The 27,601-nt window shown below is 52.0% G+C and overlaps 1 protein-coding gene across 2 annotated transcripts in view; it reads left to right on the top strand.

Moving 5' to 3' along the window:
• Positions 1-1,663: 1,663 nt before the first annotated feature.
• Positions 1,664-27,601, top strand: part of LOC122393286 (peptidyl-prolyl cis-trans isomerase 8-like) — a 32,603-nt gene continuing 6,665 nt past the window's right edge. The window contains exons 1-11 of one of the 2 annotated variants that reach the window (XM_043389185.1): positions 1,684-1,885; positions 3,904-4,205; positions 4,625-4,712; positions 5,183-5,212; positions 5,552-5,697; positions 6,969-7,074; positions 7,537-7,825; positions 10,501-10,593; positions 11,070-11,159; positions 11,193-11,272; positions 18,790-18,938. In XM_043389185.1, the coding sequence (XP_043245120.1) occupies positions 3,914-4,205; positions 4,625-4,712; positions 5,183-5,212; positions 5,552-5,697; positions 6,969-7,074; positions 7,537-7,825; positions 10,501-10,593; positions 11,070-11,159; positions 11,193-11,272; positions 18,790-18,938 (1,363 nt within the window). In that variant the 5' untranslated portion in view covers positions 1,684-1,885; positions 3,904-3,913. Of the gene's footprint in view, positions 1,886-3,903; positions 4,206-4,624; positions 4,713-5,182; positions 5,213-5,551; positions 5,698-6,968; positions 7,075-7,536; positions 7,826-10,500; positions 10,594-11,069; positions 11,273-18,789; positions 18,939-27,601 lie in introns of both variants that reach the window. The other variant, XM_043389184.1, reaches the window with a different exon arrangement.

Here is a 27,601-nt window from a genome sequence, read left to right on the forward strand (position 1 = left end):
TTGGCTGACACGACTGCTACGTCACACCCCGGCGACTGGTCAGCTGATATCGACAACTGCGGAGTTGCCGGCGACTGACCCCGGTCGCTGGCGATCGCCGGCGACTGACCCGGTCGCTGGCGATCGCCGGCGACAGTTGCCGTCGCCGGCGACCGGAAAAGTTGCTACGTGTGAAAGGGCCATTATACCTTTTCAGTGCTCGCTGTCCCGCGCCTCGTATTCAACCTATATACCAGTTGAATACCAAGGCCTATATACGGCCTTGGTATTCAACAAAATGCTGTCACCAGGACTCACAGTCTTGTCTCTGATATGGTTTCCTTCATTGAGTGAGGGAAATTGCGGTCAATAACGCTGTAGAAACACAAGGGAATCTTCAAAGGGCAAGCTGAATAGTTGTCAAGTTACCGGGTGGTAGGTACAGACAGACACTTAAGTCAGCAAAAAGTGGGGGGGCCAGTTAACATTGCTGGCCCCCCCACCTCCGAAAGTGGGGGGGCCATGGCCCCCCCGGCCCCCCCTGTTCCTACGCCTATGCTAAAACATGACCAGATTTCTCTGATCACGTTTGTCGCTCTTTCAAACGTCGTTCCGCTTCTCGCCTCGTAGCCCAGTAGCCGAGTTAGAAGGAGCGTGAAAAGCCCACCTCTCGACTCAACGTGTTACGATAAGGCCACCACCCTGGCGCGGCTTAAGTTGGGGGAGCCTTGAGCTCCAGCAGCTCGTCCTTCTATCTTACTGATATTACCCTCGTCCTGTCTTGTGATGTTATTACAGTGCCATCTTACGATAACGGCCCTCAAAATATGCTTTACTTCTGTTTGATGAAACATGTCGGGCTCCGCGATGAAAAGACATAGAAACATAGAAGCTCCAAAATGAAAATAAAGTTAATTTTCAAGAACTTTTCAAGGTAGGTAGATAAGAATAATGAGAGACGCTTTTATAGATGGCAGTTTTTTCGTATGGAGACAGCTTTTAGGATTTACAAAAGTGGAAAAAGTTACCCCGGCCGCGCCGGGGTCGGCTGAAAGTTACCCCGGCCACGGCCGGGGTGGCCGGGGCAGGTTCTCCACCCATGATTGTATAATACCTAGTGGCGTCATATTACCTAGTGACGTCACATCGTGAAGATGTGCCGCTAAACACGACGCATTCGCCACCTGTCAAGCGAGCCTAAAACTAATAGTTTATAACAAATATGCCAGGTGGTGCTACTGAGTCTCTTGAGTGGATCCATCTTTTCTGTATTGTTTTGGATGATACGATTCTGGATGTTGCATGCTTGGATGTTTCTCTCTTGGATGAACCGTCTTTGGATGATACGATTCTCAGATATTCTCGTGCTGCCATTTTGGATGATACGGTTTTGGATTCTGCATCCTTGGATGTTTCGCTCTTGGATGCTCTGAATGCTCCCAAAAGGGCCGATTTTGGATGTTATTTGGAGGTTTTGATCACTAGATGCTGCGGTTTTGGTTGTTGCGTATTTTGGATGCTGCGCTCTTGGATGCTTTAATAGTCCCCCGATGCGAAGCCCAATGCAATTATTTTCTTTCCTTGACGTCATTAGGTGATCAGCTGCCAAAACGAAATCAACTATTAGACATTAGTAAAACCTTGCGTCGTGCTTTTTTACGAAAACGACGCACGGTGTTTTATGTTGATAGACGCCGACGTGTTTGGGGAGCATTCCGGTCTAGGGGTAAGATACTTGCCTCTAGATTCGGCCATCCGGGTTCGATTCCCGGGCAATGCACGTGGCATTGCCGCTACCTGACCGCTTGGAACAGCGTGAGAGTTCCGGTTAGCACCTTGGTCCACTGGATGTGGTGCTTAACCCAAAACCAACCAACCAACCAACGCCGACGTGGAATGCTGAAAGGTGGTAATATTTACAGTGTAAATATTGATATGTTATGACTTATGAGTTATGATGCATTATTTTTAAGACAGGTATTTGTGTTTGGTTGTCCAGTTCAGTTAAGTTCAGTAGAATCCGCTTAATAAATCCACGTACTCCTCTTAGTTTCGAGCTACTTGGGAGTCTCGAAGTCCGCACTGCGGACTCCGCACTCCGCAGTGTCACTGACACCTCCCCATTCGATATTGAAATGCAAATGTGGCATCCAGCCCACTCCAAAAGAATGGCACTGGAGCAAAGCACTGTTGAGATAAAATAATCTATGGTAAAAGCAACAATTCAAGATGCATAAATGATAAAAGGGTCCGCTAACAAATAAATCACATTGAATCGACATGGCCACAGGCTATGAGTTGTCTGTGTACTGTCGCAAAGTTTGTTGCTACATTTTTCAAAAAATGTTCTGTAAGTAAAAAATAAATTTTTTGCCTAAACTTACTTCACCAAACCACTTTTCCGCTGACACTGTCTAGTGTCTGAAGAGTTCAAAACAGTATCAGTGCCGACTGTCACCATGGGCTCAGATCATTCATGGCAGATACACAGACAACTACATAGATGAACAGACACAAAGAGCCAGGACTTAGCTAAAAGGTAATCGGTTAAGCTCATACTGACATGTATGGCAAAAGTCAATTTATTCAAAATAAATTATATTAGGACCAATTGGTCACACATTGATTGGTCACACATTGGTTGAAAAAATTGGTCCTAATATAAACTATTTTGAATAATTGACTTGCCATAAAAGGTAATTACAGACCTGTGGCTTATACTCCTTCACAGTACCAGGTACCTACTTACTACTTAACCTGCGAAACTCAAAACTGAGGAGCAAAATTTGGCATGAGTATTCCCCTAATCCCCATCAATTGTACACATTGTTTGCACGTTTGAACCTCCTACCTTTCAAGCTGAAGTCACTAGGTCACTTTGAATGACCTGACCTCAAATCACTTTTTCGCAAGTTTGTCACCATGTCAGAGTTACAGTAGATGACAGAGTCCTTTGAAAGTTGCAGGATATAATGAGGTCATTGGTAGCTACAATTTGTATCTCAGAATTTTTATATCAATGACCTAAGGTCAAATCAATTTCTTGACCTCCCCATTGTAAGTCAATCAACTGCCTGATTTTTTCACAACGCATCAGAATGGACTAATATACCATGAATGACTTCATATACGATTAACTTTGACTACCTTGATGCTCTTTTTGCTCTTGAGCAACTGTAAGGTCATGAGACGTTATCAAAGGTCACCAAATGTTTTTTTGCTAATAACTTCTTACAGGAACGAGATACAGCCGCGCTGATGGTCTCATTGTGTTCAGCTCGTCAAGGCGCATAAAATGATATGCATAATGACCTTGAGGTCATGTAATCTGAGGTCAACCTTTGACCTTGACCTTTCGAGGCTTATGTCTCGATGCGGATCGACGAAAGGATCACGATGGTGCTATTAGTCTGTTCCTAGCTTGGCTACTTCGAAAGTTATTAAAAATAACTTCATATCTAGCACAGCTATTTTGACTTTCTTTACCCCTGTGACGTCATTGTTGACCTGACTGGAGTAAAAATTGTAGACCTTGTCCGTGTGTACCCCACGCCGTTTACGACTTTTCGCTAACTTGCTCTGTTCTCGAGATCTCAGGGGGGATGATATCCCCCCCGTCGGTTCTAAGTTGGCGCGGACCCCGTCGGTGCGCGAGTTAATACTTTGTGTGTAACTCATCTGGTAACTCATCATTGGGAACTTGCTTATCACCCCAATGCATAAAGAGGGGTAGGATAAGTTGTGTCAAAAAGAGATGTGCCTATTGTCTGTGTCATCCCTTTCAAAATCATTTGAAGGTAATTTGCTTTCTAATATTCTTTTATCCGCCACTTTCTGTGCCTTTCAGAGATAACCTGATCTGCCATGGCCAGATCTCAGTGCCCCACCATCAACACTGTGCAACTGACGAGGTTTGTTTTGCAGCCTTGCCACTATGCCGGTGAAGTCGGAGGCGCGGTCGCGCTGCTTCTTCGACTTGGAGGTGGACGGCGTACCGCTGGGCCGAGTGGTGTTCGAGCTGTTCAGCGATGTGTGCCCTCGGACGGCGGAGAATTTCCGCGCCCTCTGCACCGGGGAGAGGGGCCTGGGGGAGCGCACTCAGAAGCCGCTGCACTACCAGGGCGTCAAGCTGCACCGCATCGTGCGCGACTTTATGATCCAGGGCGGCGACTTCTCCGCCGGCAACGGCACCGGCGGCGAATCCATCTACGGCGGGACCTTCGACGGTGAGTGGCGGCTTGAACGGCACCTTCGACGGTGAGTGGCGGCTTGAGCGGCACCTTCGACGGTGAGTGACGGCTTTCAGCGGCACCTTCGACGGTGAGTGGCGGCTTTGAGCGGCACCTTCGACGGTGAGTGGCGGCTTTCAGCGGCACCTTCGACGGTGAGTGGCGGCTTTGAGCGGCACCTTCGACGGTGAGTGGCGGCTTTCAGGGCACATTTAACAGCGTTTAGCGACATATTTGACGGTGAGACGTGAGTGGCAGCGTACGGTGGCACCTTTGACGGTGTACCGCGGCTCATTAGACGTCAGTAGCGGCGAACGGTGCAGCTTCTGCTTCCTATCTCCTGGAAGCTATCCATAGGATCTAGGTAGACCGTACATGACAATGAGATGTCGAATTATTGTTTTTTTTTTTTGCAGATGAGAATTTCGAGCTGGAGCACGACCGTCCGTTCCTGCTGTCGATGGCCAACCGCGGGAAGGACACGAACGGCTCGCAGTTTTTCCTGTGAGCAGCCCTGACAGTGCACTGGCTACGGCCGCCCCTTTGTAACGTCGAAAACCCCGGTCGACTTCGTCAGCTCTCAATATCGGTGCATTAGCGTTAACGAACAACCAGCACGAATCTGCTATCTAGTTAGCATGTTAATGTGCTGATATTTTGAGGATGATGAATTCGAAATTAAAGTGTGGTCCAGCGATTTGATTGCAGACTGTTGGTTTGATTTATACCTATACATTGAGGGTCATCAGGTGATGACGCTGCTAAATTTAGATGATACTGATTTTCGGCTACTTCTCACTACTGACTGTATTTGTTCCCTGCTGTTTTTGCTGACCCGTCACGGACACAGTGACAGCAGTGCCGTGTCTCTGTATGACCGCCACTGAACACACGCTGATCGGTTTCATCTCTGCGTAGCGTGTGAGCTGTCCTGGAGGTTTACCGTGTGCCAACCGTTTGTTTTGTCGTTGTAGAACAACTCAGCCCGCTCCACATCTCAATGGGTGAGTTCCGCCGCCGAAACAACAGCGCACTGCCGTGTAGTCGCTCCAACGTAAATTTAATGGACCAAATGCAATAACATATCTGATATGATATTAAACTTGCTCAGATATTTTTTGTCGTCGATGTTTTGATCATATCTTAACGTTACTAAACGTAGATCATGCCGAGTCTCCGTTACCTCTCAGCCTAGGTATGAATTATCATACCTTGAATTGGGTGTCAGTTGAGCATTATGCCGTGTGTGTTGGTCCTGTATCTCGCCGCTGTGTCGCCACACCGGCCGCTGCGGTCCGGCCGGCGCGCTGACCCCCCCCCCCCCCCCCCCCGTCCGCCGGCAGCGTCCACGTAGTGTTTGGCCAAGTGGTGTCCGGCCAGGAAGTGGTCTCCCAGGTGGAGGCCGTGCCCACGGACAACAAGTCGCGCCCACTGCAGGACGTGCGCGTGGCCCGCTGCGGCCAGCTGGTGCTGCAGACCAAACACAAGGGTGAGCGCGCAGTCCGCACCACTGCTGCTGCAGACCACACACAAGGGTGACTCATCTGGTCGCCGGGCCCGTGACTCGGATGTGGCGGGGAAACAGACGTAGGGCCGTCTTATCACAAGCACCTGACACCCCTCCGCAGCCAGTGTCAGTACCGGTGTGGGCGTGGTACCGGTGTCCGGCGCTGCAGGGTGCGCCGCTGTCAGTGGCGGTACGGCAGTAGTCCGTACGGCGCTGCAGGGTGCGCCGCTGTCAGTGGCGGTGCGGCAGTGGGGCGGGCCGGCGCTGCAGGGCGCGCCGCTGTCAGTGGCGGTACGGCAGTGGCGCGGGCCGTCCGGCGCTGCAGGGTGCGCCGCTGTCAGTGGCGGTACGGCAGTAGTCCGTCCGCCGCTGTCAGTGGCGGTACGGCAGTGGTACGGGCCGCCCGTCCGGCGCTGCAGGGTGCGCCGCTGTCGCCGCTGTCAGTGGCGGTACGGCAGTGGGGCGGCCCGTCTGTCCGGCGCTGCAGGGTGCGCCGCCGTCAGTGGCGGTACGGCAGTAGTACGGGCGGTCCGTCCGGCGCTGCAGGGTGCGCCGCTGTCAGTGGCGGTACGGCAGTGGTACGGCGCTGCAGGGTGCGCCGCTGTCAGTGGCGGTACGGCAGTAGTGTGGGCCGTCCGAGGCCGCTGCAGGGTGCGCCGCTGTCAGTGGCGGTACGGCAGTGGTACGGCCCGTCCGTCCCGGGCTGCAGGGTGCGCCGCCGTCAGTGGCGGTACGGCAGTGGTGCGGGTAGTCCGAGGCGGCTCTGACGCCCCACGCTCCGTGTATAACCGTCCGTTACATATGCCGCCGTGTCACGGGGAGTAGACGTGTATGGCGGCCAGTGGTGTCGGCGTCTGCGGCCTCTACCTGCCCTCGTACCTACATATATTCCTGGATAATCTTCCGGTCAGCAGTGAGCAAGACTTGCCCTTCAGAGACAGCAATGTTGGCATGCTGCTCCCAGACAGCTTTCTATTCTATGTATCTTTTGATGTGATTTGAATAAAAATGAACAGAAATATAAGGTATAGAATGAACGGATTAAATAGAATGAATAAGTAGAATGAATATAAATTTGTATGCTATAAGGTATCCGCAAGCAATCGCTATTCAGTCCATTAGGCACCAAAAGTCGCTGCTATGACATTGATAAACTTGCTTACCAAACTTGCACTAGTTTCAGTTAGGAGATTTTGATTTCCAATTTCGAATAATGAAACTGAAATCTGCCTTTATTTTGGGTGTCCTTACAGACAAAAAGAAGAAGAAGAAACGGGACCGGAGCGCGTCATCGGAGGAAGGCAAAAAGAAGAAAAGCAAAAAAGACAAGAAAGATAAGCATGCTAAGGAGAAAGTGCCGTAAGTTCGTTGTACCATTGAGCCCAATTAATGCATGCTGATTAACGAGACAAGGTTTTAGGGCATTCCCGATTTTTTTTTTGCACAACCTGTATAAAGGTGATACCGGAAGAGGTACCTACCTACTGAATGTCTGGGTGCGATATCTGCATTACCTTTTTAGGAGATATCGAGGGAAGAAGACAGGGGGGGGGGGGATTTCTTCCTCTTCCCCGGCTTTGCCAGTGCTGAACCGTAGAACCAGATTCGTTTAAATGGCAATTTATTGCATTTTCAAGCGCACCGTAGAGAAGGTCTCTGCCCCGGCTTTGCCGGGCAGAGAAGGTCTGCTTTATGACTGCCCATGACTGAGTTCAGTGACGGGCTGGTGCAGCGGCGGAGGCCCTTCGTTCCCTGTACCGGCCGCTGGCTCGCCGTCCCTGCGCCGTCGGCCTGACCGTCGGCCGTCCGTGCCGCCCGCAGCGCGCCGGAGCCGGCCGAGGGGGCGGAGGAGCCGGCCGGCGGCGAGCACCCGCTCACCACCACCACCGCCATCGACCCGGACGAGATCCCGGCCGTGCCCGAGAACCGCTTCCTGGAGCGGTCCGGCGGCGGCCGTCCCGACCGCGACCGTCCCGACCGGGACCGCGGCGACCGCGACCGCCCCGACCGCGGCGACCGGGACCGCGGCGACGACTCGCGCAGCCGACAGCGACGCCGCTCGCGCACCGAAATACGCGCCGGAAAAAAGGTCAAAGGGCGCGGCTTTCTGGTGAGTGATAGGCTAGCTGTTTGATAAGAGGCTGATGATGACGCCGCCCACATTGGGCCAGGCCGGGATGGGATCAAAGCACTGCGCCAGCGTCCTGAACTTCAACACTTCATTTGGACTACTGTATTGTATTGTGAGGCTTTGAACCTAACATTTGATGATTTAGTAGAGGCTTGAAGCCTTCAATGTGTTATTATAACCCATTCAAAATCATATGTTTTGGCACAATTTTTTTTTGTGCAGCTGCTGTGTATGAAGCTGACATGTGTTCGTTTTGAATTGTAGTTACTGAAATTATAGCGGATGTAGTGCAAAAAGGTATCGCCCGTACTTCGCTCCTGTCTCCGACTGATCGCAGCGCAGTAACTCCCCCTCCCCAACACATACGACCGATTGCCTCCACTCTGCAGCTCAAATGGCGGTACGGTGCCCACCGCCCGTCCCTTCCCAACACATACCCAGCCCGAGGGATGGTAGGGTGCCCACCGCCCGTCCCCTTCCCCAACACATACCCAGCCCGAAGAATGGTACGGTGCCCACCGCCCGTCCCCTTCCCCAACACATACCCAGCTCAAATGACGGTACGGTGCCCCACCGCCCGTCCCTTCCCAACACATACCCAGCTCAAATGGCGGTGCGGTTCCCCACCGCCCGTCCCTTCCCCAACACATACGCAGCCCGAATGACGGTACGGTGCCCACCGCCCGTCCCCTTCCCCAACACATACCCAGCTCAAATGACGGTACGGTGCCCCACCGCCCGTCCCTTCCCCAACACATACCCAGCCCGACTGACGGTACGGTGCCCACCGCCCGTCCCTTCCCAACACATACCCAGTCCGAAGGATGGTACGGTGCCCCACCACCCGTCCCTTCCCCAACACATACCCAGCCCGAAGGATGGTACGGTGCCCACGTCCGCCCGTCCCCTTCCCAACACATACCCAGCCCGAAGAATGGTACGGTGCCCACCGCCCGTCCCTTCCCCAACACATACCCAGCTCAAATTACGGTACGGTGCCCCACCGCCCGTCCCCTTCCCAACACATACCCAGCCCGAAGGATGTTACGGTGCCCACCGCCCGTCCCTTCCCAACACATACCCAGCCCGAAGGATGGTACGGTGCCCACGTCCGCCCGTCCCCTTCCCAACACATACCCAGCCCGAAGAATGGTACGGTGCCCACCGCCCGTCCCTTCCCCAACACATACCCAGCTCAAATGACGGTACGGTGCCCCACCGCCCGTCCCTATCCAACACATACCCAGCCCGAATGGCGGTACGGTGCCCACCGCCCGTCCCTTCCCAACACATACCCAGCCCGAAGAATGGTACGGTGCCCACCGCCCGTCCCTTCCCCAACACATACCCAGCTCAAATGACGGTACGGTGCCCCACCGCCCGTCCCTATCCAACACATACCCAGCCCGAATGGCGGTACGGTGCCCACCGCCCGTCCCTATCCAACACATACCCAGCCCGAATGGCGGTACGGTGCCCACCGCCCGTCCCCTTCCCAACACATACCCAGCCCGAAGGATGGTACGGTGCCCACGTCCGCCCGTTCCCTTCCCAACACATACCCAGCCCGAAGAATGGTACGGTGCCCACCGCCCGTCCCTTCCCCAACACATACCCAGCTCAAATGACGGTACGGTGCCCCACCGCCCGTCCCTATCCAACACATACTCAGCTCAAATGACGGTACGGTGCCCCACCGCCCGTCCCTATCCAACACATACCCAGCCCGAATGGCGGTACGGTGCCCACCGCCCACCGCGCGCTACCCCATCGGCATCGGTCGATAATTATGGCACGCAGAACCACACCTATATTATACACAGCTGACTGCAGGCTGGCTCTGACTGCGGGCTGGCCAATGTTTCCCCATCCACACAATATCCAACCGTATTTCTATCTCAATGTTATCCGAGTAGAGGTGAAATCAGCCTGGGTTCGGCTCGGGCTCACTGGCTGTGCGAGTTTGATGCTGTCTGGTAGCACGTCTGGAGGTTTCGTTGTAAGTTGCCGCCCCGGCCTACCATGCTGTATCTGCTTGTTAACTGTGGTAGCCACCTACTGTCTGTGGTAGCTACTGTCTGCGGTAGCCGCCTACTGTCTGCGGCAGCTACTGTCTGCGGTAGCTGCCCACTGTCTGCGGTAGCTGCATACTGTCTGTGGTCAGCCACCTACCGTCTGTGGAAGCTGTCTGCGGCAGCTACTGTCTGCGGTAGCTGCCTACTGTCTGGGGTAGCTGGGGTGTTCCACAGCAGATCGAACAAGCCAAAACACCCCACCTCTCAGATTTCGATGAAATTGTGTCTAGGCGGTTAGCTGTGCCATAGATTCATAATCATGCTGTCTAATCATACTCATACTGTCTGCGTATAACTGTGTGCATACTGTCTGTGTTAGTTGTTCATAACTGTCTGCGGTAACCTCCTACTGTGTGTGGTAGCTGTCTACTGTCTGTGGTAGCTGCATAATGTCTTAAGTAGCTGTCCACTGTCTGTGATTTACTGTCTGCCGCCGTTGGTAGCTGCTTAATGTCTGTGGCAGCTGCCTGCTGTCTGTGATATCTGTCTGCTGACCTGCCTGCTGTCTGTGATATCTGTCTACTGACCTGTCTGCCGTCTGTGATATCTGTCTGCTGACCTGCCTGCTGTCTGTGACAGCGCTATGATCCTGAGATGGCCAGGTCCCGCAGCCGCACGCCGCCCCACTGGCGCGTCGCCCAGAAGCGCACCATCAAACTGAGCCAGTTTGAGGTGAGACCGCCGCCCGCAGCCTGCCGGCGACCTCCGAGCCGCGGTGAGCCGGCCTCCTGCCGCTTATTGGAGCCCAGATCTTTGTACCGCCTTACGGTAACGGATATGCTGTGAACTTGTGCCTGGATTCGGTTATCCACGGGCTTTGTAGTAGCCCTGCGCGCACATGCCTTTGGAAATGAATGCATCCTACTGGGAAGGTCGTCGATCTGAGAGGGTTTAAGTGTTCACCGATTTATCGCTGGTTTCAATCGCTTCAGTGCAGAATGTCAGATTCTGCGGTCAGTATGGGAGTCACACTCACTTCTGCCCGCCTGTGGCGTGAAATCGTCTAATGCTCTATCGTGCACGTGTTGGACGATCTGTGAGCTTGGCGTATGGTGGTGAAGCTCGGATAACCGGTGAAGCTAACTATTGCCCTAAGTAGTGCTGTTTCCGCGCAGTTTCTGACGTGTTTCCGCGTTTCTGGCCGGCAGAGGATGAAGGAGCAGGAGAGCCGTCGCGCCGAGGAGCTGAAGGCCCGCGAGGAGCAGCGTCAGAAGCGGCACGCCGAGCGGGACCAGCAGGAGCGGGAGCGACACGCCGAGCGGGACCCGCAGGAGCGGGAGCGGGAGCGGCACGCCGAGCGGGACCCGCAGGAGCGGGAGCGGCACCAGCAGGAGCGGGACCAGCGGCACAGGTGAGCGCGCCGCCCGGCGGGCCGGCGGCAGCACCGTCACCCGAGCGCGCACACCGGCCGCTCACACTGTAAATCGCCTACACCCGGGGGTTGCTCAGAATACCTCAGTTTGGTACTGACATAACATAACTTCTAAGGGGAAGCATTTGTCCGGCTCCTCTACAAAGATAAGACACACTTGTAAAGTGCTGGCATTAGTTTCCCAACTGTTTTGTCGAGGGAAGATATGTTTTCATCTTTTTATATTACATAAACGCATCCTCCAAGAAAGGATATTTGGTGTTTCGAAATCATCGAAATGTTGCTATTTTCACACACGAAGCCACTCACTGCCGAAGGTCATATAATATAAAATGGACACGTTTGGTTAGAGAAACGAATAGTTGAGACTCAAGAGCTGCAAATGGCATGCCATTATTCAGGGATTTGTGGCCGATGCTCAGTGAAAAATCCGTGTTTAATGAGCATTTACTTGCTCATGTATAATATGCCGTAAGTAATTGTTAAATCCGTAATGCACGAAATTCCCTCTGGCGATATAGTATTGGCGAAAGACTACTAATACATAAAGCCGTTTATTTCAATGTTTTTATTAGTTGGTTGAACAATTATTGAAGCATGCACTCTACACAGTTTTCCTAATTAGCGCGCAAATTACGGAGATCCGGCTACGAACTCTTATTAATTAGTGTACATCAATTAGTGTTCATCTGATAATATAGTATTTTTGACAGCGCCAGTTGTAAATTGGGTGTCGGTAATTTTCAGCTGTAATCCAGGCGACAACAAGCCGAAAGCGGCACCACCGATAGCAGCTCCCTCCGGATTATATTTGCACCTGATAACACTGGCCTTTTCGTGCTTACGGCGTCCCTGCAGCCTCCCATATTGTCCTTATCCGTACTCCCGTCCTTGTGCCGTGACAGCAACATGATTGCATCTTCGACGGGTCATATGGTTTCTCGGGAATCAAGATGAATGAGAAAATGACAAAACTCTGCTGTAGCTGGTGAGAGACGTGGTTAACTAGGCATTCTTACGAGATTGTGTTTGATACTGAGGTAGGTAACGTTAATACAAATTAACCCGCGCCCCGTAGGGGGGGGGGGGGCCGAAACGCCCCCCCCCCCTGTCCTTTTCGGTCGATATCTCCTAAACGGCTGGAGATATCGCCACCAAACTTTCAGGACCCCTCCGGGCATCAATTTTACACATTGTGACCAAAAATTTTTCCAGAGGCTGTGATAGGTTGGCCACAAATGACGTCAGAGTGACGTCATGTTCTGTCATTTTCGACCGAAAAAAGACCTTCGCGAGAAGACCTGTCAGGCCTACAGCTTTGAAGATACAGAAAAATGATCAAGACATAAAAGGTGTAGAATTGACAGGGCTACAAAACTGCTATCTCGGATTTTTGAAATTTTTGAGTTTTGATCCCCAAAAATCAAAAAAGCATTTTTTTGGATATATTAGCCAAAAAATCCAAAAAGTTTTTTGAGTTTCGAAAAAAACCGGAATATATGTGATAGTACCTACCGTCTTCTATCTACATACCAAATTTCAGATCGATACCTCGTTTTTTGGCCAAGTTATAGCGAAAAAAACTGTTCAAAAATGATGACGTCAAATTTTCAAACTCAATTTTTGGCAATTCTAGAGCTCGTAGAGCAAAACAAAAACCACCATTAGACTCCCCGTGACAAGCTGCATCGAATGGATACCCATTTTATGCAAAAATATCAACTTTGAAATTTGACCTAATTTGACCTGACCTTGACCTGACCTTCACCAAAACGTGACCTAGGCTGGCCCCAAAGGCTGCCTAACCCACATAATCGCATTTGTCATGTAAAACGGACCATAAAACATGTATCACACGACACATTCATATTGTGACCCCCGGTGACCTGACCTCGCTGTGACCTGACCTGGTATCAGTGACCTCAGATAGCAAAGTATGTGTTTGACGAACAATATACCATCGATGGTTTTCAATAAATTACCAATTTACTCGATTTCACAGCACATTTCTTGAATTGCCTGTGAACGGTGAAAATCTGACCTTTGACCTGACCTGTGACGTCATCGGTTTGACCTAGGTCAATGAAATTTGGTCACAAGGTAGTTCCCGGGTAGGGCTATCAAACACCGTTTGAATTTTGAAAATCGGCCGGTAACTTTCCGAGATCTTAGGGGGGGGGGGGCCGAAACGGCCCCCCCCCCCCCTACGGGTGGTAGGGTCCGCCGGTAGCCCTACGGGGCGCGGGTTAAGATACAACATGGTGCTATGTTTTGCACGCTTCTGATCCAACTGGGGCTGTACAGTGCTCGATTGAAAGGCTTAACGAGGCTGCAGCGTACGTTAAAAATCCACTTACTGTTACGTAACGATAACAAGAAAAACACTGCAGAACCAGTATTAAAGTATGCGGATTAAAGTATAACCACCTCGAGGCGCAGGCCGTATTACGCAACTAGTTAAACACCTGAGGATGTCAGAGATCCAATGTTTTTTCTTCGTCCCAGGCGCGGAACTAACCTAAGGTCCCACGCTGTCGTATCTGAAGTGCCGGCCGCCCTATGTGCTGAGCGCGGCATGTCACAGAAAAGAACTGCCTGCCGAACCCCCGCCCAGCAGAGGGTGTCAGCCCTCTGCGGTCCGCGGATTACCTCCCTGTCCAGCTCAGAGGGAGGTATCACCGACAGCCTTGGTCCGCAGTCTTCCTGTATCGATTACACTATCGGCCACCGTGCCGAGTGTCAAAGTCGTATACGTCTCCGATAACTTATGGGCGACGCAGTGCTGGGCAGGTTGGGGCGCAGATGTGGTCTGCCTGATAAGCTGCCAGTCCCGCAGTTTTGACACGTGCCGCAGCGGCGCGGTGGTCGGCCGACCGTGAGCCGGACAGGCTGGACGTTCTTCGACCCCTTTAAAGTGGCTCACACTCTGGTAGGGGTGTCTCAAACTTCTAAACGCTTAAGTGTTCTATCTCCGCTTCAAAAGTTGCTACGAATTTTAATGTGATGGTCATGAGTGATGACCTGATATAAAACTTCCTGCTGCAGGTCGGTCGATTTATCTCGAAGCGAGCAATGATTTGTTCACGTTTTAAGGCACCTTTCAACCACAAGCTATTGTTTGAACCCCAGATAGTTTTTAATGGCACGTCCTTATGACTTCACACCCGTGACGCTGACGGCACCGTACCCATCACCCGACCAAGTCGCCGGCGCCTGGTTCACCGGCATTATTTGAGCTGTCCATCAGGTTTGTCTGTGGTGAGTCCGTGCCACACCTCTCAGAAGGCCGGCCAGCCGCCGTCCCTGCACCACGCTGTGGTCTTTTTTTAGTGAGCCCCGACCACCGGCCTTGGTGAAAATAGGCACCACAATACCTGGCACCGCCCGCCCCCCGGGACGGGGCCGCTCCCTCATGGACAAAACACTGAAGCGCCGGCAGCGGCCCTCGCGGACACTGTGCTTTGTGTTGACAATCTTCTTATGCGGCACGACATGCCAACCCCTGGGCGCTCTGGGCTGAATGGGGAGCTTCCTCGCGGTCGCGGAAACCAGACAGTTGTGCGTCTCTGTCAGCTGTATCCTATTACCGTATTCAACGGAGACTCGACAATCCAGATAATCTTATTTTAGCTTCTTAGACGCCACCAAGTTGCAGCGTTTCTATTGGATTTTGTGCTGATTCTCACAAACATTTACTGAAGCCTTTTGGATGGCCTGAGACCGTTTGCTGCTTCCATATTGTAGGTAACTGTCGTTTTAGACACAGAACGTTAGCCATTGCCGTTTGCCGGCCTTGTTGCCAGTTTGCGAAAGACGTGGCCTCGTCTTTAGTCGTTTGGAGGGCCTTAATTTGAAGCGCCCCTGCTCGGTCAGTGTGGTCTCCCAGCATGGTCCTTTTTCCAGCTTTGGCACCGCAAAAAAATGTTCACCACTAATTGATTTTTCGCGTACTTCGTACTAGTACTTCCCAGTCTCATCGGCAGCTCTTCACATCGCCAGCCCGCCTCGGTGTCTCCCCAGCAGAGGTGGGGTACGGCCCTCCGGAGCCGGCGCCCCCACTCTCGCGGCGGACACAAGGTCGGGCCTTCCGTTGACGTCAGACGGGGCCGGGAGCGCCTCTTGGTGACGTACGCTCAGATCTATTGCGTTCTACCTGTTAAACCTTCGAGAGTCATCTTTGCCGTGCATTAACCTGTCGAATATCAACGGATCGTGCTATCAGTGCAACCAATAGGACGCCTTTTGGGGCGACAAACGAGCGAGTGAGAGGGTTTTGCGTAGATAAGTTTTTTCGAGTGAGCCTTGCACGTCCGGTATCAAGGAAGTACTTCAAACTGAGCTGTGCACGGCACCGTGCTAACCGGTGTCTAACGGCGTGCCAAATTTGAGCGCAATCGGCCCAGCCGTTCTTAAGATCTGGAAGCGTCGCCCTGCATGTGCGCACGTGCGAGCTGGAACCCAATTGACTTGTGCACGGCGCCCTTCTCGCCGGTCCCTAACCGTGTACCAAATTTGAATGCAATCGTTCCAGTCGTTCTCGAGATCTGAAAGTAACCCCTGCGCGTGCGCACGTGCAGTAGCAACCCAACCGTGACAAATGGAAGCATGTGAGGTTTCCCGTTTCAGCGCAATCGGCCCAGAAGTTACCGAGTTATTGTAATCGTTACAAAACTGACGTTTCTTCGTTTTGCACGCGGCGGATGCAATAGGGGCCACCCACATGCATCGGGATAGTCCAATAGTTGATAGAAGGGATGAAGCTACATTATACATACCCTACAAAAATACCGTGTCCAGTGTTTGCGAAGATATAAGCCTCGCAAAAGCGTCCCCATGGCCGGCATGCCGTTTAAACTGAGAAATTTCTACTATTCCACAAAAGAGTACGAACTATTCTACGCAAGACTCCGCTCGCTCGCAATCAGCCGAGAAAAGATGCGCTAGGCACACCTTGACTGTGAACGGTGCCTTATTTAGTTGCGGCTGAATAGTCCGTTCCCGCGACGCTGCCCGAATACAGTTCCCCAAAATGCGTCACTCCCGTCAGCCGGGCTCGGGAAGGATCGGGTCTGCGCGTTCCAAGAGTTGCTGCTTGAAAGCTTGTCAGTTTTATTGCAGGGCGGTCCAGGCAACAATTCAAGCGAGCTAACAAGTCGCACGTAACTGCCGGCTTATGGGTGCGGAGATATCCGGTTGGCCGACCGCCTCCGGCCACATCTGACCGACACGGTCCGGTGTGGCCGTGGCTCAACCAGTATCGGCCGCGACCCCGACCAGTCTTACCCGTGACCCCGACCTACCCGCGACCCCGACCAGTCTTAACCGTGACCCCGACCTACCCGCGACCCCTACCAGTCTTACCCGTGACCCCGACCAGTCCCTGCCGCGACCCCGACCAGTCTTACCCGTGACCCCGACCTACCCGTGACCCTGACCAGTCTTCCTTGTGACCCCAACCAGTATCTGCCGCCACCCCGACCAGTCTTACCCGTGACCCCGACCTACCCGCGACCCCGACCAGTCTTCCTTGTGACCCCAACCAGTATCTGCCGCGACCCCGACCAGTCCCCAGTCCCTATTGGACCCTGACTATCAGCTAGCCAGTCCCTCTGGACACGGACCGCTACCTAACCAGCCCCTGCTGGGCCCAGTCCATCAGCTGGGTCCCTGCCGGGTCCGGACTGCCTGTTAGCCCGTCGCTGCCGGGCCCGGACTGCCTGTCAGCCCGCCGCTGCCGGGCCCGGACTGCCTGTTTGCCCGTGGCTGCCGGGCCCGGACTGCCAGTCAGCCCGCCGCTGCGGGGCCCGGACTGCCAGGGGCTGGTCTCGGTCCGTTGATGTCACTGCCGGCTGACGCTCGACTGCGTTGTTGTGGCGGCCGCCTGGGACCGCTGTGGGGTGGGCGAGCCGGGCCGGTTCCGGCCTCCGGATCCGGCGCGCGCCCGCCGGGGATGGGTCGGCCTCGGCTCGTCAGCGCCGGCCGGCCTCTCGGCGTCGGCGGCGGCCCGGCTGACGGAGCTCTACGCTGACGTTTACGAGACGGCCGCCGCCTCTCGCCCTCTTACCTAACTCCCAGCTGGCTGTCAGTGCGGACTGCGTTATCGGCGGCTGTTTGACTCGGGACCCATGCTTTTTAAGCACGCAGGCATCACTGCATACGTTGGTTCTGGGAAATCCGATGAAAAAAAAAACTGCACTGAAGTTTTATCCGATTAATCATGATTCTTCTGACTCAGTGATTGGGAAATTGGGAATGCCAACCATCCGTGCATTTGATGACGGGTTTCCCACTGCAAATTTGGGGGGTTTCTCCTCACTGCCTGGGTGTGACTGAAAATGAGGAGGTACTGCCTCGCCTTCTCTCCGACGGTGTTTCATTGGCTCTAATTTATTTGTACTTGCCCTCCACCCTCGACTGAGTGATAATACCAGGACACCCGGAATTTGAATATTAGCATGTAGTTCAGTTTGTCCCGGAGGTGTGGCCCTCCTGAAGAAAATAATGGAAAACATCTTGTGTATTTCGGATATTGGGCATACTAGAAGCACACTGCACTGCATACTGCATACCTACTGCATACAGTAAAATACGTACCAATTACCAAACTCGGCCGGTGATAAATTTTCAAGACCTCATTCCTTAACACGGACGTATAAATAAACGTCCATACTACGGACGTTTAATTATACGTCCGTGTTCCTTACTGATTGTGAACTCGGCCTTTGGTCTCGTTCAAAAATCCAGTAAGGACCTCGGTCTCGAAAATTTATTTACACCCGCCTCGTTCAGTATGATATACAGAACGGCGATTTGCTACCTGTCGCGGTCACCGTTAGCACATGCAGTCCTGTGGACGGTGATTGCTTCTGTGGAGGTTGGTGGGGTGACGGGGTGCTATTGCGGGTGCCTTGAGCTCCTTTTTTTTCTCATCAGTTCAGATGTGGTGGTCTTTGGCTGTTGTCCACGGTTAGTATAGGCTGTCGACTATCGAGTAAGACCGATTGCGGCAGAATATACCTGTCAATATGCAGTGCTACGTAGTACAAACGTGAGGACGTGCTTAAAGTAGCAGAACGTACTTACATTACAAACATACATAAGGCTCCTGCTTCTAACTATGGTTACTAATGGGACTTACCACTATTGACCCACTATTGACAAGGGGGAGGGGGGGGGGGATTTTGTCACTCCTACTGCTGATTATTCACTAGACACCGTCCACAAGACAACTAGAGTTTTAATAATGTGCCAATCTGTTTTTTATAGCTTATAGCTCATTTCTACATCGTTTTGAAGTGCGTTTTTTTTTTTTTGTCGAAAACGTCTTTCAAATTGTAACAAAGGTGACTTCACTACCTAGGTAAGCTAGTCAAAGCGCTCCTTCCGGCCGGTGTGTGTTCTCAAATGGACGGTGCCGGTGGTCGTGTTCCGCCGTCCCGCTGTCGGTGGGCGTGTTCCGCCGTCTGTCACGCCGCTATCGGTGGCTCTGTTCGCAGGCACAGGAGTGAGCGGAGTGAGGAAGGTGCTGAGAAGGAGCTGACGGAGCCGGCCGACCAGCGCGGGGCCAGCAGCGACCAGCGCAGGGCCAGCAGCGACCAGCGCAGGGCCAGCAGCGACCAGCGCGCGGCCAGCGCCGACCGCCCAGGTGCGTTCATTGACCGGCGCGCGGCGCATCAGCCGCAGCTGCCGGTCACCGCACCTCGCACGCAATGTGCCAGTAACGGTGCCGGCCAACACCTGATCCCGATTAGCCGCCCTAACTCCTAACCACGGCCTTTCTTGCGCCGCTGGCACATAGATGCCTTGACGTATTATATACCATTGGCTTATGCTCTCGCTGACCTGTTAAAATTTGCCTGTCAGAAAGAATTTACATGACAAGTCACGCATGATTTACTGGGGGCTCGCTATTAACCCGCGCCCGGCTGGGGGTCCTGGATTTCCACGCCCTGCTGGGGGGGGGGGGGGTGTGTGTTTGAACACCCCCCCCCTTGTAACTCGGCTCCTGGGCCACGTAGCGATACGCGGAAGGCGGCGTTCGAAAGAGCGTCAAAAACAATGACGAAATCACTTCGGTCAATTTTTTGGTCAGGTCAAAGGTCAGGTCACCAGAGGTCATTGAAGGCAAAATTTCGCCGACAGGTCGAATATCGAAAATTTCCAAGAAGCCAACGCATAACTCGGGAACCAATAGAGCTACAGCGCCGCGGAAAAGCGCATTCGATAGCCCTATTAACGCCCTTTCTGAGTAATTCTCTCAGATTTGACCTAACGTCAACGGTTTTGCCTGCAGGGGGCAAAAACTGCAAAAATAGCCGGTTTTTTCGGAAACAGTTTTTCGGCAATAACTTTTGACCCAAGCCTTGTACGAGCTTACTTTTACCGGCATCGTGTTCCTCTCGCCAAGACGCATCGAATGAACTATAACTTGACCTTGAAAGGTCAACTTGAAAATTTGACCTCAGGTCAAGGTCATGACCTGACCGGAAAGGGTCATGTTGCATATCAGTCGATCTGTATCGTCGAGCTGAACACATCTAAGGCGTTTTCATCGCTCTAGCATGCCTCTATCAAAAGTTATTTGCGAAAAACTGTTAGATACAATTCGTGACCTAAGATGACCTCAGGGCATAAACAAGGGTCACGGACACCATTTTCATGTTCAGTGTGACTAAACCACTTGTAATTCAGTGTTTGGGAGTGTTTATAATGTCTTTCGTCCAAAAGAGGCGCATTGCAATTTTCTCCCATTGACTTATAATGGGGAGGTCGCAAAATTGACCTGACCTTAGGTCACCGATATCAAAATTCCGAGATATACATTTTATAGATACTGTTACTCTTATCAATCGCTGAAAGTTTCAAAGCGATCGGTCACTCGGTGTAGCTATGACAGACATTGAAACTTTTTTATGAGGTGAGGTCACTTCAAGTGACCTGGTGACCTGACCTTGAATGACCTTGGTCTGAAATTTTCACAACATGTGTAGAATTGATGTATGATAAGGTATACCAAAAACGGCGTCGCTCCGCGCCGCCGTTTTTGAGATATTCGCGAAAAACCACAAGGGGGGTGTTCAAACACCCCCCCAGCAGGGCGCGGGTTAACCCGCGCCCCGTTGGGCTCAGCAACGCGCCCTGTTGGGGGGGGGGCAATTTGCTCCCCCCCCCCCCCAGATCTCGAGAACCACGCAACCTAGCGACAAGCGGCAAACGATGTTGGATAGCTCTATCAGGGAACTACCTCGTGACCCAATTTTATTGACCTAGGTCAAACCGATGACGTCACAGGTCAGATCAAAGGTCGAATTTTCACAGTTTACAGGTATTTCAAGAAATGCGTTATAAAATCGAGTAAAATGCATTTCATTGAAAAACATCGATGGGGGAAACGTTCATCAAACACATATTTTGCTATTTGAGGTCAGTGATACCAGGTCAGGTCACTGAGGGTCACAATATGAAAATATCATGTGATGCATGTATTATGGTCCATTTTATATGTCAAATACGATTATGTGTGTCAGGCAGCCTTTGGGGTCAGTTTAGATTATGTTCTGGTGAAGGTCAGGTCAAGTTAGATCAAATTTCAAAGTTAATATGTTTGCATAAAATGGGTAACGATTCGATGCAGCTCGTCACTGGGAGTTCGATGGTGGTCTTTGTTTTGCCCTATGTGATCTAGAATCGCTAAAAATTGAGTTAAAAAATTTGACATCATTTTTGAACAGCTTTTTTCGCTATAACTTGGCCAAAAAACGAGATATCGATCTGAAATTTGGTATGTATATAGAAGAGCGCAGGGACTATCACATATATTCCGGTTTTTTCGAAATTCGGATTTTTATTTTTTATTAGTTTTTCTTTAAAAAAAATCAATTTTAGAATTTTTGGGGTCAAAAACCCAAAATTTTGAAAATCCGAGATAGCATTTTTGTAGCGCTTTTGTCTACCAGACCATATAAAGAACTTTGAAATTGCTTGGTAACTGTAGATTTGGTGAGCGTTTCAAGATTGCATGTTTTTTTTGCTCATTTTTGCTCGAACATGACCTCAGTTTGACCTCAATAACTCCTGACCTAAGGTGACCTAAGACTTGAAATTCGGTGTGAAGGTGTTAAATTGATGCCCGGCGGCGGCGGCGCTGCGCGCCGCCGTTTTCCTGCTATTCAGGAAAAACCACAGGGGGGCCAAATTAGTCCCCCCCCAACGGGGCGAGGGTTAATGAATCACCCAAGTGACTCGAATGAATGATCACTACCGACATAGGCGTAGGAACAGGGGGGGGGGGGGCCAGGTAGGCAAGTGCCCACCCACTTTTCGAGGTGGGGGGGCCAACCATGTGTTTTGGCCCACCCACTTTTTACTCGAGGCCCCTCGTCTCGATTTGAGAAGACGTCGTCACCTTCCAGAATAAACAAACTCGGTAAAAATAAGTTCCACGAATTCCGCCCACGCACGGACTCCAAGGGGCCGTGATGGATCTAAGGAGGCCCTCTGTTCATACTTGTCAGTCGAAGCCCCTGAGACCGATGGCCTGAGAGACCCTAGTGGATCTGAGGAGGCCCCAATATCCACACTGGTCTGGGGAGGCCCCTGACACTGGCGGTCTGGGAGGCCCCTCTATCCACACTAGTCAGAGGTCTGAGACTGGTGTTCTGGGAGGCCCCTCCATCCACACTAGTCAGAATAGGCCCCTGACACTGGCGGTCTAGCCGAGGCCCCCTACCCTCACTAGTCAGAGGAGGCCCCTCTATCCTCAATAGTCAGAAGAGGCCCCTGAGACTGATGGTCTGGGAGGCCTATCCATCTACACTGTAGTCAGAGGAGGCCCCTGAGACTGATGACCTGAGAGACCCTTATAGTCTCACCAGGCAGAAGAGGCCCATGAGACTGAACGACTGAGAGGCCCTTCTATTCATACTGGCCACAGGAAACCCCCAAAACTTTCGGTCTGGGAGGTCCCTCAATCCGGCACCAGTCAGAAGTCCCCTGAGACTGATGACCTGGGAAGCCCTTATATTCACACTAGGCAGAGGAGGCCCCTGAGACTGATGGTATGAGAGGCCCTCATATTCACACCAGTCAGAAGAGGCCCCCGAGGCTGATGGCTGTGAGGCCCTTCTGTTCATATAACTGGCCACTGGAGGCCCCTGAAACCGGTGGTCTGGGAGGGCCCTCTATCCACACTAGTCAGAAGAGGCCCCTGAGACCGATGGTCTGAGAGGCTCTTATATTCATACTGGCCACAAGAGGCCCCTGAGACTGATAGTCAGAGAGGTCCACTCCTAATGAATCTGAGGGGGCCCTCTATCCACATTTACACTTTCCTAGGGAGGCCCCCGAGACTGATGGTCTGAGAGGCCCTTTTATTTACACTGTCCACAGGAGCCCTCTGAGATTAATGGTCTGAGAGGCTCTTCTATTTATACTAACCAGAGGAAGCCCCTAGGATTGATGGTCTAACAGGCCCTTCTATTTCTACTAGCCAGAGGAGGCCCATGAGACTGATGGTCTTAGAGGCCCTTCTATTCAAACTAGGCAGATGAGGCCCCTGAGAATGATAGTCCGAAGAGCCATGCGGCGGCAGCTGGCCGTGGCCATATTTCGGCTCGGTAGGGCCCCACAGAGCTCATGAGAGCACCTCAAGGGCTCCTAAGTAGACACGCTTATCCCCATAAGGGTGCCACGCCGGCTTCTGAAGGCTCCTTGTAGGCATCTAAGGGCCCTTTTCTGGCCTCTAACGGCTCCACCCGCCTGTGATGGTTCCACACCAGTGTTTATGAGCGCCACACAGCGGCGCCTTTGAGGGTCATACTAGTGTCTCTTAGGGCCCTATATCGGTGGCTCTGGGGGCCCCACACCGGCGCCTCTGTGGGCCACCACACCTGTGCATCTCAAGGCTCTATAGGTACATCTGAAGGCCCCACACCGGTGACTCTGAGGACTCACCGGCTTCTAAGAGCACCATGTTGATGTCTAACGGCTCCACAAGGCCGCTGAAGGCACCACACAAGCTCTCACTGAGCTCTAATGTCCATGTACCGGCCACTCAGGGATTTAAGCCAGCACATTCATAGCTCCACACCAGCAATTGTAAGGGCTTCACACTGAAGTATCTGAGGGTTCCACACCGGCGTCTCTAAGGGCCCCATACCGGCGTCTCCGAGGATCCACATCTGGCGGGCACCCATCAGCGACTGAAGGTCCCACACCGTCGACTCCGAGAGCCCCATCTGCGTCTGGGAGCACCATGCCGTCTCTAAGAACCACAGCGGCTCCTCCGTGCGAAAGATGGGCGTCTGCATGCCAAAGGGGAGCGGTTCTGAGACAGTAGGGCACCTACGTGCAATAGAGGGGCGCCTATGAAGCCCATAGGGGCGCCTCAATGCGAAAGAGGGGCGCCTCTGAGGCCTACATATATGGGCGTCCACATGCAATAGAGGTCTGCAAATTGCAATTGATCAATGCCATGGGGGTGCATTGATAAGAAACAGGGGCGCCGGCATGGCAAAGAGAGACGCCTTCAAGTGTCTATAAAAGAGAGACGCCTATGATAAGCGCACATTGTATGCGACAACTGTGGGACATATAGGGATGTCTCTGATGACTATACATAGGACGCTTATATTCCAAAGGGGGCGCCTATGAAGCTAATGGGGCACCTGGGAAACGAGGAAGACATTTGTGTAAGGGTTTTCAGGGGTCATGCGCCGTTTGCGGCAAATAGATTCTAAAAAAAAAATCGGAAAGGGAATAAGTTTTAACCCGCGCCCCGTTGGGCTCTGCCGAGCAACGCGCCCGGTTGGGGGGGGGGGGGGCCATTTTGGCCCCCCCCCCTAAGATCTCGAGAACCACGCAACATAGCGACAAGCGGTAAACGGCGTTGGATAGCCCCAACGGGGAACTACCTTGTGACCCAATTTTATTGACCTAGGTCAAACCGATGACGTCACAGGTCAGGTCAAAGGTCCAATTTTCACCGTTTACAGGCACTTCAAGAAATGCGTTGTAAAATCGAGTAAAATGCATTTCATTGAAAATCATCGATGGGGAAATGTTCTTCAAACACATATTTTGCTATTTGAGGTCACTGATACCAGGTCAGGTCACAGAGGTCAGGTCACGGGGGGGTCACAATATGAAAGTGTCGTGTGATACATGTTTTATGGTCCATTTTACATGACAAATGCGATTATATGGGTCAGGCAGCCTTTGGGGCCAGCTTAGATCACGTTTTGGTCAAGGTCAGGTCAAGGTCAGGTCAAGGTCAGGTCAAATTAGGTCAAATTTCAAAGTTAATATTTTTGCATAAAATGGGTATCGAATCGATGCAGCTCGTCACGGGGAGTTCAATGGTGGTCTTTGTTTTGCCGTACGAGGTCTAGAATTGCTAAAAATTGAGTTCAAAAATTTGACGTCATCATTTTTGAACAGTTTTTTCGCTATAACTTGGCCAAAAAACGAGATATCGATCTGAAATTTGGTATGTATATAGAAGAGCGCTGGGACTATCACATATATTCCGGTTTTTTCGAAATTCGGAAAAAATTTGGATTTTTTCAAAGTTTTTCTAAAAAAAATCAATTTTTTGATTTTTTTGGGTCAAAAACCAAAAATTTTGAAAATCCGAGATAGCAGTTTTGTAGCGCCGCCTTTTGTCTACTAGACCATATAAAGAACTTTGAAATTGCTTGATAACTGTAGATTTGGTGAGCGTTTCAAGATTGCATGTTTTTTGCTCATTTTTGCTCGAACATGACCTCAGTTTGACCTCAATAACTCCTGACCTAAGGTGACCTAAGACTTGAAATTTGGTGTGAAGGTGTCAAATTGATGCCCGGGAAGGTACTGAAAATTTGGCGGCGCTGCGCGCCGCCGTTTTCTTGCTATTCAGGAAAAACCACAGGGGGGGGGGCCAAAATGGCCCCCCCCCCAACGGGGCGAGGGTTAAAAATGGTGCGGACTTCCCGCACTATTTGCTTAAGCGGTTACGCCCCTGGGTACATCTGCCCGATCTCAGAAGCTAGATTTGGAGGTCATACTTGAAAGCAGCCAGCAGGACGAGGCAAAAGTTGGGGGCCCCTGAAAATAGGAGGCCCCTGGAAAAGGAGGCCCCTTGACAGGTGGCCCACCCACTTTTCATGACGTTCCTACGCCCGTGATGGACATAACACCACCAAAACGAACCTACTGCCTCCACATGGGCGAAGACCACGGCCTAATTGAGCACAACAATAATCAAATTTAGAGACATGTTAGTGTGGAGAGCAAATAGATATTATAGGATTAAATTGGACTTACTCCACAAGAGAATCGTTTTCGGTCGGAGCTTTCGACATGATTACATGTCCTCTTCAGCGAAGGTCGGTAATCGCGGCGAAAATAAAACGTTCGGGTCGAATCGAATCGCACAAGGTTCTTGTGCGATTCGATTCGACCCGAACGTTTTATTTTCGCCGCGATTACCGACCTTCGCTGAAGAGGACATGTAATACATGTCGAAAGCTCCGACCGAAAACGATTCTCTTGTGGAGTAAGTCCAATTTAATCCTATAATAATAATCAAATTGGTACTGTTTGCCACCAGAATATTCCCTCGTGCATCCAAATGTGAAATTTAGTATCCAAATCAACGATTTTCAACCATATTTGTTTTCAGCACCTTATCATTAACTTTTAAGATTAATGGTTGTGGGTGGTTGTGGGTGACATGGCGCGAGCCATTACCGGTGCGGAGGTGTTCTCAAACGCGGTGCGAAGTGTGTGCCGGGTCCACATCAAAAGTCAGGGGAGGAGAGAGCACAAAGGGAGCCGGCTGAATCCCGTGACATGTTCCTGGCGGACATTGCCGGTCTGCAGCTGTCGCTGGAGGGCGACATGTTCTAACACAGCCGGGCTCACGCTCCGGAAATGATCCGCGAGGTGGCCAAAGTCATCGGCATTCCTGGACTACTTCGAGAAGACGGTGCTCGAAGAAAACCCTGCCTTTCATGAAGGTGTGCATCATGGTTCCCCAAGTACCAAAATAACAGACTAGAAGCTGAGAATGGGGTCATCAAGCGCCTCTTTCCGTGCCGTGAGCAGCTACCATTAGACAATGGCTCGGATAAGCCGAGGTGGATATCGCCAGGAACTGGCTGGTGGCCCTCGGAAACAGGCGGACCACGTGCAGCCGCCCGGAGCCGACACCGGCCGCGCTGACGGCAGCCCCTCAGTGGACCCGCGGCGCCCAGCGGCTGAGTAGTGACTGAACACGACCAGCGGATCCTCACCTCTGCGGGTGGAGCGGCTGAGTTGGGTGAGGCCGCTGTGCAGTGTATGTACACGGCCGATGTGCTCGCCCTGAAGCGAACGTATCTGACACGCTCGTACCGCTGCGGCGGTCGGAGTATCACCTCGACGTGGCAGGGAAAGAGGACGTAGAATCCTTGCGATGCTCGTGTCGGATGTGCTCGAAACGGAACCTGTGTTAGCATGTCTAGGGTTTCGGGAGCCGCGGGGGACTTGTAGGGATCCCAGAAGCTGCGAAGGTTCTTGCGATAGGCCAGAAAAGGAAGCGAGGTAGCAAGGGGCTGTTCCAAGGCAACCGGAGTGAGGGGGCCCGGGGTCAGGGCGTTCCGGAGTGAGGGGTCGGAGCGTTTCGGAGTGAGGGGCCGGGGTCAGAGCGTTTCGGAGTGAGGGGGCCCGGGGTCAGGGCGTTTCGGGTGGGTCTAACGGTCCCATCATGGACGTGGGTCAACTGGGCTGTTGGGATGCGGTGGGGCTTGCAGTGGGTTGGAATTCTCGAAGAGCTCCCCTCAAAGCAATGCATTGCGGTACATTATCTCTATGTCCGCGATTCGGCGCTCATTGAACAATCGGCAGCCATTGATGCACTTCTCAGCTTGGGAAGTTGCAGTCTTCATTTGCTTAGGTGGTCGACGTTCAATTACATGGAAGCACATGTAACATGTAAGTCGTAACATGCAAGCAATCGAAATCTAATGAGTATTTGGAACCTGGATGATTTGTTAAACAACCCTTGCCTATCGGGTCGGCTTCTGGAGGTGTCACAAGACCGGTAGGTACTTATCGCCTTGACATGACCCACAAAGACCAGTTCTCCTGACGGAGTTGGCAGAGTATCCATCAATAGTGGCACCGAACATCTGTGCTAAGTAGCTTTTGATAAGTTTGGTTAGGTAATCTATTCCAAATCCAGTACCGTTAGATTCAACCTTTGCTTTTACTCTCCTTGACATTAAGCTTGTTGTGTTTGATAGTTTTGCTATCTGAGGGATAATCTGGGGCAAGGGCATAATCTGG

This window comes from Amphibalanus amphitrite, unplaced genomic scaffold, assembly GCF_019059575.1.
Source record: "Amphibalanus amphitrite isolate SeventyFive unplaced genomic scaffold, NRLGWU_Aamphi_draft 000527F_arrow, whole genome shotgun sequence".
NCBI classification, from domain to species: domain Eukaryota; kingdom Metazoa; phylum Arthropoda; class Thecostraca; order Balanomorpha; family Balanidae; genus Amphibalanus; species Amphibalanus amphitrite.